At 42.3% G+C, this 13,555-nt stretch overlaps 3 protein-coding genes across 3 annotated transcripts in view; all 3 read left to right on the top strand.

The window, feature by feature from the left end:
• Window positions 1-16: 16 nt before the first annotated feature.
• Window positions 17-3,132, top strand: LOC125708534 (gamma-interferon-inducible lysosomal thiol reductase-like). The gene is made up of 7 exons (XM_048976120.1): window positions 17-207; window positions 1,132-1,320; window positions 1,415-1,489; window positions 1,576-1,662; window positions 1,872-2,024; window positions 2,235-2,303; window positions 2,584-3,132. Exons 1-7 carry the CDS (start codon window positions 73-75, stop codon window positions 2,641-2,643), a joined length of 768 nt encoding a protein of 255 aa, XP_048832077.1. The 5' UTR covers window positions 17-72; the 3' UTR covers window positions 2,644-3,132.
• A 2,523-nt stretch (window positions 3,133-5,655) lies between these two features.
• On the top strand, window positions 5,656-8,058 carry LOC125709031 (uncharacterized). The gene is made up of 4 exons (XM_048977029.1): window positions 5,656-5,863; window positions 6,713-7,039; window positions 7,280-7,428; window positions 7,837-8,058. The coding sequence occupies exons 1-4, from the start codon at window positions 5,674-5,676 to the stop codon at window positions 7,882-7,884; spliced, it is 714 nt and encodes a 237-aa protein (XP_048832986.1). The 5' UTR covers window positions 5,656-5,673; the 3' UTR covers window positions 7,885-8,058.
• Window positions 8,059-12,421: 4,363 nt separating this feature from the next.
• The window catches only part of LOC125708613 (cAMP-specific 3',5'-cyclic phosphodiesterase 4D-like), a 58,725-nt gene continuing 57,591 nt past the window's right edge, over window positions 12,422-13,555 (top strand). Inside the window, exon 1 of the mRNA XM_048976288.1 lies at window positions 12,422-12,457. Within this exon, the coding sequence (XP_048832245.1) occupies window positions 12,437-12,457 (21 nt within the window). The 5' untranslated portion in view covers window positions 12,422-12,436. The remainder of the gene's footprint in view (window positions 12,458-13,555) is intronic.

The raw sequence follows: 13,555 nt of genomic DNA, 5'->3' as shown, positions 1-13,555 counted from the left end.
TTTCTGTGACATATAAGTACCACGTACGGCACTAACACTTCTGATTTACTTCTCGCAAGGTCACCGAGAAAGATGAGTGTCTCTCTGGGGCTTTTCCTCCTCGGCTTCTGCTTCGTGCTGGAGAGCAGCGAGTGCAGACCCGGCGCGCCCTGTCTGTACCTCCCGGCGCAGGGCTGCCGCTTCCCGGAGACAGCGGGGAATTGCGCGGTACGTTCGCCGTTTATCGTTCCGTTAGTGGCGTCGAAAGCCTGCTTGGTCTCTCTCCCCCATTTAAAACCGAAAGTGACCTGGCTTGCCGTGCGCTTGGAATTTTTCAGCAAATCTAAGAACGAAAACGGGTGAACCGGCATTTATTAAGTACCATTCCGAAATGTACTTACTTTTTTGTGTTATAATTCCACTATACGAAAAGTACCGACAACTATTTTTTTACGTTTTTATTACAAATGAGCCAGAAAAGTTAGGCCTAATAAATGTCACAGTTATTGTTATTGTTTGTTAAATTGTCACTGTATAAATGAAGTTCGGTTAAAATCTTAACTGCACTTATTCATAAAGAAACTAACGATGCATTTTTACTTAAACAATGTCATACGGTGTTTGGTAATAACGCACACTTTAAGCTTTACAACTTAAAAGCGTAACCCACCTACGAACTGGCTATGAAATCGAAGGGTTAAAAGGAGAATCGCCTCCCCGATGGTGCTTACGATTTATGACGATATCTCCTTTAGTCACTTAGATTTTAATTCGGTGCTTTTCAGCGCATGTGCTGTGTGGGATGCAGTACGCTAGGACCTGAGCACCAATTCTGATCTCCTGATCTTGACCTTTTAACGGTAATAAGCAGTACTGGGAAGCTGCGCGGTGACTCAGTGGCCAGGGCTACAGGGTTTATGTCTCCAGTACCACCCCTGGTCTGTCTGTCTGTCTGTGCACCCAGTCTCACTGTGTTGTGTGGCTTTCCCACAGAGGCCCTGGTTTCCTCCTGTATTTGGGCTCACTGATGCCTCTGCATTTCCCATAGTGTGATGCCCTGTGACACACTGGTGTCCTGTGACTGTGTAGTCCTGCCTGATTGTCTATTCTGCCTGGGAGGGTCTCCAAATCTGTGACTCCCTCTTGGTGTAGGGACAGAAGTACTGCTTGGAGCAGAAGGCTAACGGACAGAACCAAACCGACTCTCCAGTGGAGGTGGCTTTGTACTATGAGAGCTTGTGTCCTGGCTGCCGGCAGTTCCTGGTGTTGCAGTTGTATCCCACATGGCTGATGCTCCATGACATCATGGCCGTCAGCCTGGTGCCTTTTGGCAATGCACAGGTGAGGAGAACACGGCACGGTAAGCCGTCAGGTGGCACATTAGCGTGTAACGCTGCCGTCTCGCTCCTGCTCACGCTGTCCCCGCTTATCCCAGGAATCGGGTCAGAAGCCACCCTATACGTTCACTTGTCAACACGGTGAAGACGAGTGCCTGGGAAACATGATTGAGGTGTGGACACTGCGTTTCGCATTCTTTCCCCCCAGCATATCAAAATGTGTTTGTTTCATTGCAGTTCTGCCTCCTGTTTCCCACAGGCCTGCATTATGAATTTAACCAAATTGGCCTTTCCAATAATCTACTGCATGGAATCATCTGAAGATGTTATCAAGTCTGCCCAAGTCGTATGTATCAGAATTTAACATTTATCTGCCCATAAACTATAATACCCCCCTAATTTAAGGAGGAGAGGTCTCTCCTGCCTGTATTTGGAAGTTGACAATTGGCATGAATGCGTGTTCCTGGTTTTATGTTGTGGTGGACATTTGGGCTCTGGTGAGCGGCACTGCCTGCAGTGGAGGTCTCACCTGACATTCTGACTTTGTTCTTCTAGTGTTTGCAGCTTTATGAGCCAGCAGTGGACTGGAACACTGTCATGACCTGTGTGAAGGGAGACCTGGGAAACCAGCTGATGCATGCAAATGCGCTAATGACGCAGGCTCTCAAACCGGCCCACGAATACGTGCCCTGGGTGACCATCAATGGGGTGAGAGGCCCTTCCATCGCATTACATCTGTTCATTTATCCAAAGCAGGGGAAACGTGAGCCTGCTTGTGTAGAAGTGCTGCTAGGCTGAGCTTCCAAAGAGTGACTGCTGGGGGGGGGGCTGGGGTGGTGATCCGACCCCTGGTTTAGATTTCGCGTGCGGCTCTGATGGATATTGTCCAGTGTAGAAACATGGTGCATCTCTTTGCAGGAACACACTGATGACCTACAGCAAAAGGCGATGTCGTCTCTTTTCATGCTGGTCTGCAACTTGTACAAGGTGAGATGCTGCATTGGGGGGTTGGGGGGGGGAGTGAAAGCTGTAATGGCTGCCCTGTAAATGCGATGAGCGTGACTGCGCTTTCCAAGAGGGTGACATCACTCTGTTAAATGGGAGTAAATGTATGAACGTGGGTTTTTTTTAGGGTACGTCTTTGTGTGATTCAGTACTCACTCAGTACTCATTCAGTACTCACTGGGTGTTAATGAGCTGCTGCTATGAATGATTCCCTTGTCTTGACCTAAAGCTGTTAAATGCTGAGTGTTTCTTTCTTTCTCAGGGTACGAAGCCAGCTGCTTGTACTGGAGCTGCCATGAAATTCGACAGAAACTATCTTTGATATGAGATTTCAGTGCTTCAGACCCCTACTGAGATGTCAGCTGCAGTCTTTGAGTCGTCACAGTCATCAACTTGAAACAATTTTAGAAAAAAATTTATTAATTGTACTTAACTACTATTTTCCTATGTCTGAGCATTTTTTTTTTAAATTTAATCAGCCACTACTCATCACATGACTATATACCAAATTTTAGACATTAAATACTCGAGCATACGTACCTCTGAAAGGAGTGTGCATATGTGCGTTGTGGAAAATGCACTACTGCCTTGATGTAAGACTTTCTGACAGATATGTACGTATCTACAATCTTGTCTGATGTTTTTACGTTTATAAGGGTCGTTTCATGGTTTCAGGACAAGATAATGTGGTTTTGGAATGCGAAGGCAGTTTAGTTTTTTTTTTTTTAAACAACATGAACATTATTCAAGTAATTTATCCAAAAACATGAATACTTTTGAAAAGATTTTGTAATACAATTGCTGAATTCTTTATGGATTTGGTGTTGTTTTTGGAGCTCTGTGGCTTCTCTCTCTCTCTCTCTCTCTCTCTCTCTCTCTCTCTCTCCCTCCCTCCCTCCCCCGCCCCCTCCTTGTTTGGGATCTGCCCCAGCTCTCTATGTTTGCACTTTCCCAGGTCTCTCTGACTATTCAAAGACATGCAGCTTCTTTCCCACCCCAGCCACTACATGTATATGAAGGTGGAGGGATGGATAGATATTTACGGAGGAGGGTGTTTGTGTTTCGTCCTGCAGGAAACGCTTACAGGGCAGCGGATTTTACTTTCTTTAAGACACTTTCATTTTCATCTCATAGTTCAGCCTATTTTGGGCCAGAAACCTGCATGCTATACATTTTCTACAGGCTTATGTATCATCATTAGTAATAGATGTTGATTCTGGCCTTATTCTTCTGCTATCAGACCCTTAGCAACAAAGTCTCAGCTGTTTCATTAATATACTTAGATGCTGGGGTTTCTGGGCGGTTACTGATCAACCTTCTGTAAGCAGCAATCTGATTTATACAGATGAGTGTCTTTGTGCATTCAGTGCTTTATTTCCTGTGGGTTTTTAGTCCACTTTGGTCATACCTCCTGCTCCTTGGTGTGCAGTTTGCACCTTCTTCCCTTGTGTGGGTCTCACAGACCTTTCGAGATAAAAGCAAACAGTCCCAAAAGGGAAGCATGTTGCTGCTGGATGGCAGGTCGCCGCAAACAGCTGGCAGCAATAATGGGCTTCCTAAGCGAGAGGAGGATCTCCCCCAGGGGCCACGTGCCGGGTTCCTAAGCGAGAGGAGGATCTCCGCCAGGGGCCGCGTGCCGGGTTCCTAAGCGAGAGGCGGATCTCGGACCAGTGGTGTTACTCTGCAGACCTCCGTGGCAGCAGCAGCTAATTTATTTTTTTTATATTTCTTAGGCCTTAGGACTGTCTGTGGGTCCCTAGGACCAGATCGGGAAACACTGCCTTAGGAGATACAAAATCCCACCCTCACTTCCTTGTCTTTTCCATATTGAGAAAGAGAAATTAAATGCATGTACAAGAGGAACCAGGTTGGCCTGGGATCCCCAGGGAACACTGGAAAACTTTTGGATACAATACTTATGAAAGGGTGAGATCTTGTCCCTGCCATTCTAGGATTGAACTATTTCTATAATCTCAAATCACCTGGAAAGCCTCAATACCACTATTATAGTTTAATATACCTTAAAGGTGTTTCTCTAGAGCTTTTCACCACAGAAGACATGTGAATTACCAGATCATCACACAGTATCAGGCAGAGAGCATCAGATAAATGTCACACTACATAAGAGAGGGGCATCGTGTTTGCATCTAGAACATTGGTGTAGTGCTGCCACCATCTGACAGGTGCCTTGGTGAGCCTGGAATGGTGACTGACTCCCAACAGCCAAAGTGTGTGCAGGACAGAGTTCCCTCGGGGATGCAGCCCTTCTCGATGACCTTCTCTTGGTGCCTACCGAGGCGACTCAAAAACCAGTATGTGAGGGTGGAGCTTATTGCAGTCTATGCAGAACTTACCCAATGAGGAAGCAAGAACAGTAAAAAAAAAAGGATGTGTTTTGCTGAGTTCACTGGTGAAATCTTAGTCAGAGAAATAAATGCTAGTAATTTCAATGTGTAAAAACACTAGATGGATTAAGGTGACAAGATGGCACACAACCTGTGCTCTGCTCTGAAGCAGACTCCTATTGTGTCGAAACTCAGTAAAGCATATTAAAAAACATGCAAGTCAAGCTCTTCGGCATGCGCAGATAACCAATCACAGAACCAACCACAGATAACCAATGACATATAACCAACCACAGACAACCAATCACAGAAAACCAAAAAGCAAATGTGTCTGACTGAGCTCTGCAGCAGCTTTCTCTCGTGTTTCCTCGCTCCTTCTTCCATTTCTTAAATGCTTCCTCCATGCTTTTTGCAGCTGTACTGCAACACAACTCATATGAACTCTATCTATCCATCCATCCATCCATCCATCCGTCTTCTACACTTATCCTGGTCATGGCTGCCGGAGGCCTGGAGCCTATCCCAAGCTCAAGGCTGGAGAATCCCAGGATGGGATGCCAGTCGTTCACTGGACCCATTCACAGCCTCACCCTCAGACATGAGGCATTTAGAAACACTGCTTCACCTAGTGACATGTCATTGGTCTGCGGGAAGGATGCCATGTTACACAGGGAATAGCGGCAGGACTCGAACCCCCAACCCTGAAGGTGCGACTGCTACCTGCTAAAGCACCCTACCGCCCCCACCAAACATAAATGTACTAGGTGGAAGAATATATAGTCATCATCTATTGTATCACACTGTAAGTTCACACCCTAAAATATAAATCCATGACAAATCGTCATGCAATAGTGTATAATGTGTGTATGTTCCAATGACTGAAACCACTTATTTTTTAAATAATATCAAGTACGAAAGCTCATTCTGGTTGCACAGCAGGAGGGTGATCATGGTGCCAATGCGTGAGTAAACAGATCGGGGCAAACAGGGAAAAGCACCCATTGGGCATGTTTGGAGCAGGAACACGCCCACTTTTACTCATGGCCATATCCTGCGTTCAAGGATGTGAGCCGTTCTGGGAGTATTTATTCAGGCTATCTACTGTGGGGAAGTCGGCCAGAAGCAGCATGGCTAGGGTGACATACACAGCGCTGTTTTCTGTTTTTTGTGTTCACTGTTGCTTTGCTGACCTGCAAGGTAAGGAAGGACTATGCTTTTTTTTTATGTTTGCCGCTTGATTTAGTTAAAAACCAGTGCTAGATCCGCACTGAGCGGCACCTCGTCTTGTTGGAAAAGCATAATTTGCCTCTTTTACTTTTAAGAAACAGATTTGTCATATGGAAGCTATTACTATGCACTGGAATGCATCTATAATGTAACTACAGGTGGGAAAAAGTACATTGTTACACAGCATTGTATGTTAAAGAGTCGACTATTGTGTTTATTATAATGATTTTACTGTGCAGTATCATTGAAAACGATATTTGAAAGAATAGGTCATCTTCACCACATAATATCTGCATATGACAGCATGCAAAAATAAATTAACCGTGCAAGGAAAGCCAGTCCTGGCAGCCCAGGAGAACCCAGAATCCAGTCTTTCTGCGGAACGAGGGCTCGCACCACCTAAGCAAATCACACCACTCCTTATGTCAATTCCCCGCTCCTGCGTGGCAGGCGGCCGCCATATTGAACTGCGTTCAAAACATTCACGAGCATGTTCACCTCCTCGTGGTATTGCTGCTACCAATACATCTCTACAAGGATACTTGCCTTGTCAATGCTGTGCCTCGTAGCTGCAGTAGTCTTAGCCGCTCCTGAAACACACAATATCATACGCAAACATACAGTCCTTACTAAGCTGTTACGCTGCAGCGAACTGTTTGCCTAATAACTACATCAGCTGCACTAGCTCTGTTTTTACTCACGATACTAAAGCCTACAGTGGTTCTGAGGACACACACACTTTTCCCGAACTTCTGCTTTCACTTAAATGCTGTAATATCTTGCTTACTATCGCCTCCCTTTGCTGTATCTCATTTGCAGTAGTAGCCGCTAAAGATCCAGAAACGTCCAGCATAACACCAGTCAGAGTGACTTCCCCAGTTCAGACAGACAGCAACCATACAGTCAATCACACAGAGTCGCCAGACGGAATGACCGGGACCACAGAGCTCAGCACAGCTGTGAGGACCACGACACAGTCTGGTCTTTGGACCTTGAGCACCTTCACCCTGAATACCACGGATCTTGGGCTCAACATCACCGATAATTCCTCTGTCGCAGCAAAGCCTGATCATATGACCTCATTCACAACCCTCACTGCTGTGTCAGTTTTTAACGGAACTAGTGGGAATGTCACTGTAAATACTGGTATGTTCACATTAAAACTCTGCCAGTTGTTAAAACTGAATGCAATTGCAATTCCTTTCTTTAGGGGGAGATTTATTTCAGAGCTGAAGTTGTTTCAGGGCCTACAGTTAGAAGTTGGTTTGCATCATCTATTCTGAATACTACAATGTGTGTATTGTGCTGAATTCACTAAAATAACAGTTGATCATGGAAATATAAGCTGGACATGAAGTCATCATTGAAATGGATCATGTCTTGCAGGCTCAGCTGATGTCGTGGCCACAAACCCAGGACTGGTAGCCATCCTCTGTATCTTCTTTATCACTTTAACTCTGGTAGTGACTATAGGAATCGCAAAAGCAGTAAATTTCAGGAAGCCCAAGTTTGAGACACTTGAAGATTTGCCCATGGTGAGGAAACTGTGTTTTTATTGCCTGTTCACTTTCACTTTTGTCCATTTGCCCATTATCTAGAAATCTTCAGTTGCTTTGTCACTTGGACAAACTTGTTCCTCTCGCACAAAGAGCCAGCTAACTGGAGGAAATAGATGTACAGTACACCTTCTCAAGAAGCTAAATGCAGGAGTACCATCAAAGCTGCTTTTTATCGAAGCCACATTCATCACCACCTTGTGACAAATGTCACAGAATCAAAAAGTAATGCTTTGTGTAGGAAAAGATCCAGTATAAATCACATAACTGATTGAATGAATGAATAATTCTTCTTCCAGCATGATGATAAACAAATGCTTTAATGCCAATATAATGTTTGTGTTGTTGAAACACCAAGAATATTGCTCTCTTTTGTCTTTTTTTCAGGAAAAAATGAATGAGAAATCTCCCTTTGCTCTATATCTACCGAAATAACTGTGACTGTTGCCAGAAATCTCCACGCTGAATGGAAAGGACGTTGATGAAAATATTTATCATATGTGTAAAATTATATAAATGATTCTGCTCAATCAAAAACATTATACCTTAATCTTTGCTGTAATATATATGCTATTGCCAATTTATAAAAAATTATTTTTGCTTTCTAAAGCTGGTTGTCTACGCTCTTTACAGTCATGATCATGACATCTGAGGTTTATTACCCTAACTATGTGTGCTGCTAAGATACATATTTGGTTCCCTACATATTTCGCATGACCAGATACTGGTTCTAATTCGGTCACGCACAAGCTGAGATGATAAATTGTCGCTACAGGACTGGGTTCCGTGGAAAGCGTTGTGAAACCCCCCCTCCAGGTTTGGGGATTCCCACACCCAAAAACAGAACAAAACAAACATGTGAGGTTTGGTGAATATGTGTTGCCCTTGTACCTCTGGGCAGTGAACAAGCATCAATTACTACATAAGCAGGTTGCGGCCTGAGTGTAATCATGTCTGATGACGTTTTGCGAATGCTCTCAGGGCTGCACTGGGATTAAATATCAAGCCTGGTCTTTGGAGGCCTGTGGTGAATTCTGGGTGTGGGGGCCCACAAACGTGGGGGGTGGAGCTGGACGGTGAGCCAGATGGAATCTGAATGTGCATGTAGCAGAGTACAGTATCATGCGGCTCCAAGCACACATTCTGGACAAATGAATAGGCCATCAAAAATCTTTTGGTTTGCTTTGACGTTGAATGTACATCAGCCTCATAAGTCATTATTTCTGTCAAACAGTAGTATTTTTTTAATATAGCACAATCGTTGTGTTAAATTGCTGTGTTATTGTATGCTTAGATTGTTTTTAATTACTTATCCTATGCAGGGTAGCGGAGGTCCATTCACAATAATCTCCTCTCCAGTATTTTCTGGGAAAATATATATGTTTGCAAGCTGTTTCAGTTTAGTATAGAAAATTTAAGTATAAAGAGGCATGAAACTCCGCCCCACCTTGATATCATCTCCCAGTTATGACGTGAGGTGTAGATAATTATAAGGCATTTGCCAAACTGCCTGTTTCATAACGCGCTTTTATTAATTAATTTTTGTACCTCTTCACGTGTATATATTTAAATTTTATTAGGCACATACATAGTATTTATACAAAACAGCATTTTTGCCATATTTAGTGTATTAGAGTGTAGGAGTTATGACTGATACATATGGGCGTCGCCGCTATTAAATCTGAGGGGGAACGTGTCCCCCTCACATTTCATAATTATTCGTTTGGACCCCCCCCCCCCCCCCCACACACACACACACACACACACACATTTAACATAAAATATTAGTTCTATGCCAGTGTGTCCCCCCATATTCAAAATGCTTCTGACGCTCCTGCTGATACATTGAAAATGATTGATCAAGGAAGGAGCCGCTTTGCCTCGCTGCTGCTCAAACGGACTCAGAGCGCGCGGATCGCGCGCGCCGGCTTCTTTTCCTCGCACATGGGCTGCGAGTCTGTCGGCTGGCGAGCTGCATGCCGTCTTGCATTTCCTGGTTATGGGAGCGGAGAGCCGTCATTTCCCACCGAGGCGGCATGAGTAGGAGTTTGAAGTCTGTCGTCTGAATCATGTGGGCAGGGGCTGTGTGACCCCTGCTCCGTTTGACATGCCTTTAGGGTTAGGGTTATAAAATGGATAACCGTAAAAACGAGGCCGTAGCTTGACGTGGTTGAGCGGAGCTGGTGACTGAAACGCCGCATGTAAGAGACATTTTAATAAACTCTATGTAAATCAAATTAATATCTGCAACGTTTACGGAAATTTTTGAAAAAACGGACATCTTGTTAATTGTTAGCTGAGACTTAGTAGAAAAAAAAATCTTGGTCTCAATATTAATTATTATTCGTTTGCCGTTTAAAGCACGTAATAATTTATCAAGATATTTTAATTCCGTCTGTAATAGACGGGTCCGTAAATGCTCATACCTATTTTCACGCCTTTAGCTTTACCTGTATTGGGATTTTACATACTGTTTTGATTGAATTCATGTCCGTAAGGTTAGCGAGGCCGTTTGAAAATCATAGTGAAGGCATGGTACTCAACACAAGTTATGATACTGATCTTTCTTTTAGAAAGTCAATGGCATTTGTTTATTAACGGCATTCTTTGTCTGGATTTAATGTACAATTAATTTTTAAAATCCTAATTGTCTCATTACGTATAATATTAGGATTTAGGTTAATGTACACCCATCAGGGCACGTAGCCCCGAAATGATTAGGTATATAAATAAGCTATCGACATGTATAAAATAACTGAACCATTTAGCTACTGCAAAATCATATATATTGACGTAGTACTCCTCACAAGTAGATATATTTTTGGAAACAAAAAACTGGTTTTACAGACTTTACCTGAATCCCGTGAATATCCATATGTGAATTATGTTGTTCAAGTGAAATACGTAATATTGTAATTTCTAAAACACATCGTTACATGGCTTACTAATAATGTCTTTTTACCTTTGCAGCAATTGTGGGCCAATAATTTTAGAAACGACTCACTAACACATATATTAATTAAAAAAATGCGTAAATAATGATAGATGAGCTCTGGCCACCGGGAAGATCTTGTCATAATTTCAGTTACTTTCTTTTCCTCTAAGGCTTAATATCAGTGGCTCAAAAAGAATTGAATTAAAATGTGTCAAGAAGCTGATATAGTTCAATAATTGACCATTAGCTGTAACTTAATAAATGTTTGTACTTTTAACGGATATTGCATACAATCCTGTTTCTTACACAAAAACTTTGCGCACATCTTCTGCCTGGGACACAGGCTAACGCACACATTATAAGATCCGTACATGTGCACATTCTGTATACCTCAGTCTTTTACGATGCCTGATATTGCTTTTTATAGCCTATCAGCCTCCAAAGCCGTCACAATCCGTTTACACATTTCGGTTTAGAGTAATGCTGGCAATAGTGCATGCAGTTAGAGCAAACGAAAGAATGTATCCGTTGGAATTACAGAGAATTTTTCTAACTACGTGTCTACTTCACACAAGAAAACTCTATCTTGGGACCAGCATTGGTAGCCTGGGGAAGAGTTTATTATACATCAATGAAATGTAACGCTGGACAGCTTGATGCAGAAACGTGGGGCTAGACAGCTGTGTTTGCAGTTTTATGTAGACAACTAACACATAGCTCCTGAGCATAGATGGCAACAGTGGATGGGTATCCGTCACTGCATTTGCGACAAGTGGTAACTGGTATTCATTTGTAGCCCAGCGGTACAAGGACCAAATGGATAATGTGCCGAGACTTCAGTGTCAGCTTCTGTGGTACTACGCGGATGGGTGACTTCAGGATATTTTTCGTTAGGCTGCTTCTACAAAATAAATACTCATACTACCACTAGATGGTGCACTGCGTCTGTTAATATGGGCATGTTCACGTTAAAAATTTGTAAGCAACAATCAAGTTACTTAGTAAATATGACACATAGTTAATTTTTATGTCATCATAAATTAATTTAACATACAAGGTTTATCTAAAGAGCAAAGGTTTCCTGCTTATGCACATCAAATAATCTATATTATGGAGTATATGTTTTGTTGTTTATGCAAAGCAGTTTGTCCGGTCGTATAAGAAATCTGCATAAAAAAAGATGCAGCAAATATAAATCAAAAATCCTTTCGAGTCCTCACGGTTTTTTTTAATGGAATTGTGCTCTCTTGTACGAGTAATAATGTGCTCAGCAAACTGGGAGCAGTTTTAACGACGTTTGACTCACAATGACTTATTCGCAGCATGCAGCCAAGAAGCCCTTTAGCACGCGGCGTCGGCGCGCCTATGCGTCACTGCTAAATAAGCCTGCGTCACTATGCAATGCATTTCAAAAGGAGAATCACGTTGCTTTTAAGATCACTCACCATAAAATGCAAGTCGGAGTTAATAAGTACAGAAAGTTGAACTTAAGGAGGCCACTTTAAGGTTAATATTTGAAAGGTGGTGTTGGGAGTGTGGCAATAAGACCCTCGGTCTTACGTGACCGTGAACTTGTGTCATCAGTATGCTTAGTGCTTGATGAAAGATTGACAGTCCCTACGTTTAAAAATAAAGATTTTTGTTTACATAGCAAGAATAATATATATTACTGAATATTGCTGCTGGACTGTGTTAAGTAAGTCTTAGTAATCCGTTTGAAATAGGAAAATTTGTTATACGAGTATTACAGAAACACTATACATGCTTGTTAGAAAATGAACGGAGATCCACTCATTTATCATTTATGCCCCCCTCCCCCAAATTAAGTTAATTTTCCTACGTGTTTAACGGGAGATCACATGCATAAATGAAAAGTGTTTCCATAAAATTTATAGGGTTACTTAAGTGCGGGAAAATTATCTTAAGGCGCATCATTAGGTGGCTACTATTATGAAAAATGAAAACTTGTACACACAATAAATCAGTCATTCATTCTTTTCTTTCTTTTCAACAGGACAGGATCTTCTTGGATGATCGGCGAAAGTTCTCCCAATGTCGTCTCAGTCAACAGAGGTAATAAAATAATTGTTACGATCAAAAACTGATAACGGCACCTGAGCTATTAACTTCTTTCGTCGCAATAAAATGGCGTCTTTCTGCGTCATTCAAGAACCACATTTGCGTGACTCTAGTGCGGAGTCGGCCAAATGCCGTGCTTTGCTATGTGTGTGATGTGTACCGTGCAAGATTTTAACGCTTTGCAAACGCGTATCTTTTATTGTCTGCACATTCTTCTTTTGTGATTCGTCTACAGCAGGCGGCAAGGGCCACGAACTTTAGCTCACGGAGCAATGAAGGTGTCACACTGGAAAAAAGAGATTCGCCTCAGTGAATAAATTCAGAAATACTGAATTATCACTACTGGTGCAATTCCCAAACACCGAGTAAAAGGCGTGATTACATTCTAATAACGGATAATGCAAAAGTGAAAAATTATTAAGCACCATCGAACCTTTATTATTATAAATGTATAACTCGCGTATGCATTACTAATCAGTGTGAAGATGGTTGACCGTTGACTTAATACGACAAAATGTAACTCTGTAAAAGTCTAGATTCTACTCTTAAAATTCACCACGCTTTCGAAAATCTGGTAAGAAATACTAGTTGTTGTTATTAAATGGCAGAAGTTACCACCTTATGGAGCTGTACTGGAGGGCCTGAGCGATAGTGAGCGCGTCGCACAGAAAGGTGACTGTGTTATTATAAAGCCGGTACATGGCCAGTCAGCTGACTTATCCTCACTCAATCATCAGGGTGTTAAAAGTGCCAAAGCCAGTAATAATAGCCATTACCATAGTTCCATACAGTGTATCATAACCTATTTTAATGCGTTCAGAATACAGAAATGTTGCTTTCTATTTTTAGTTATAAACACAATAAAGTGCCTTACAACTTTTTCCCCCATTCTTAATTTCAGTTAAATATTTATTGCTGGGTCAATTGCTGTTAAATGGTTTTAACTTTAATTGTAAATGCATACCCAGTATTAGCGTCCTGCTGTCTAGTTTAACTTAATGTTTAAACTTAGTCTTAATGTTAGTACTATAGTTTTGCGATAATACTATTTAAACGAGGATGGGAAATAGAGAGGCTCTGTGAGCTCTGAGC

The sequence above is a fragment of the Brienomyrus brachyistius genome, chromosome 15, assembly GCF_023856365.1.
Source record: "Brienomyrus brachyistius isolate T26 chromosome 15, BBRACH_0.4, whole genome shotgun sequence".
In the NCBI taxonomy this organism is placed as follows: Eukaryota; Metazoa; Chordata; class Actinopteri; order Osteoglossiformes; family Mormyridae; genus Brienomyrus; species Brienomyrus brachyistius.
The sequence above is the reverse complement of the archived record's forward strand: the minus strand, read 5'-3'. Positions and strand labels throughout refer to the sequence as shown.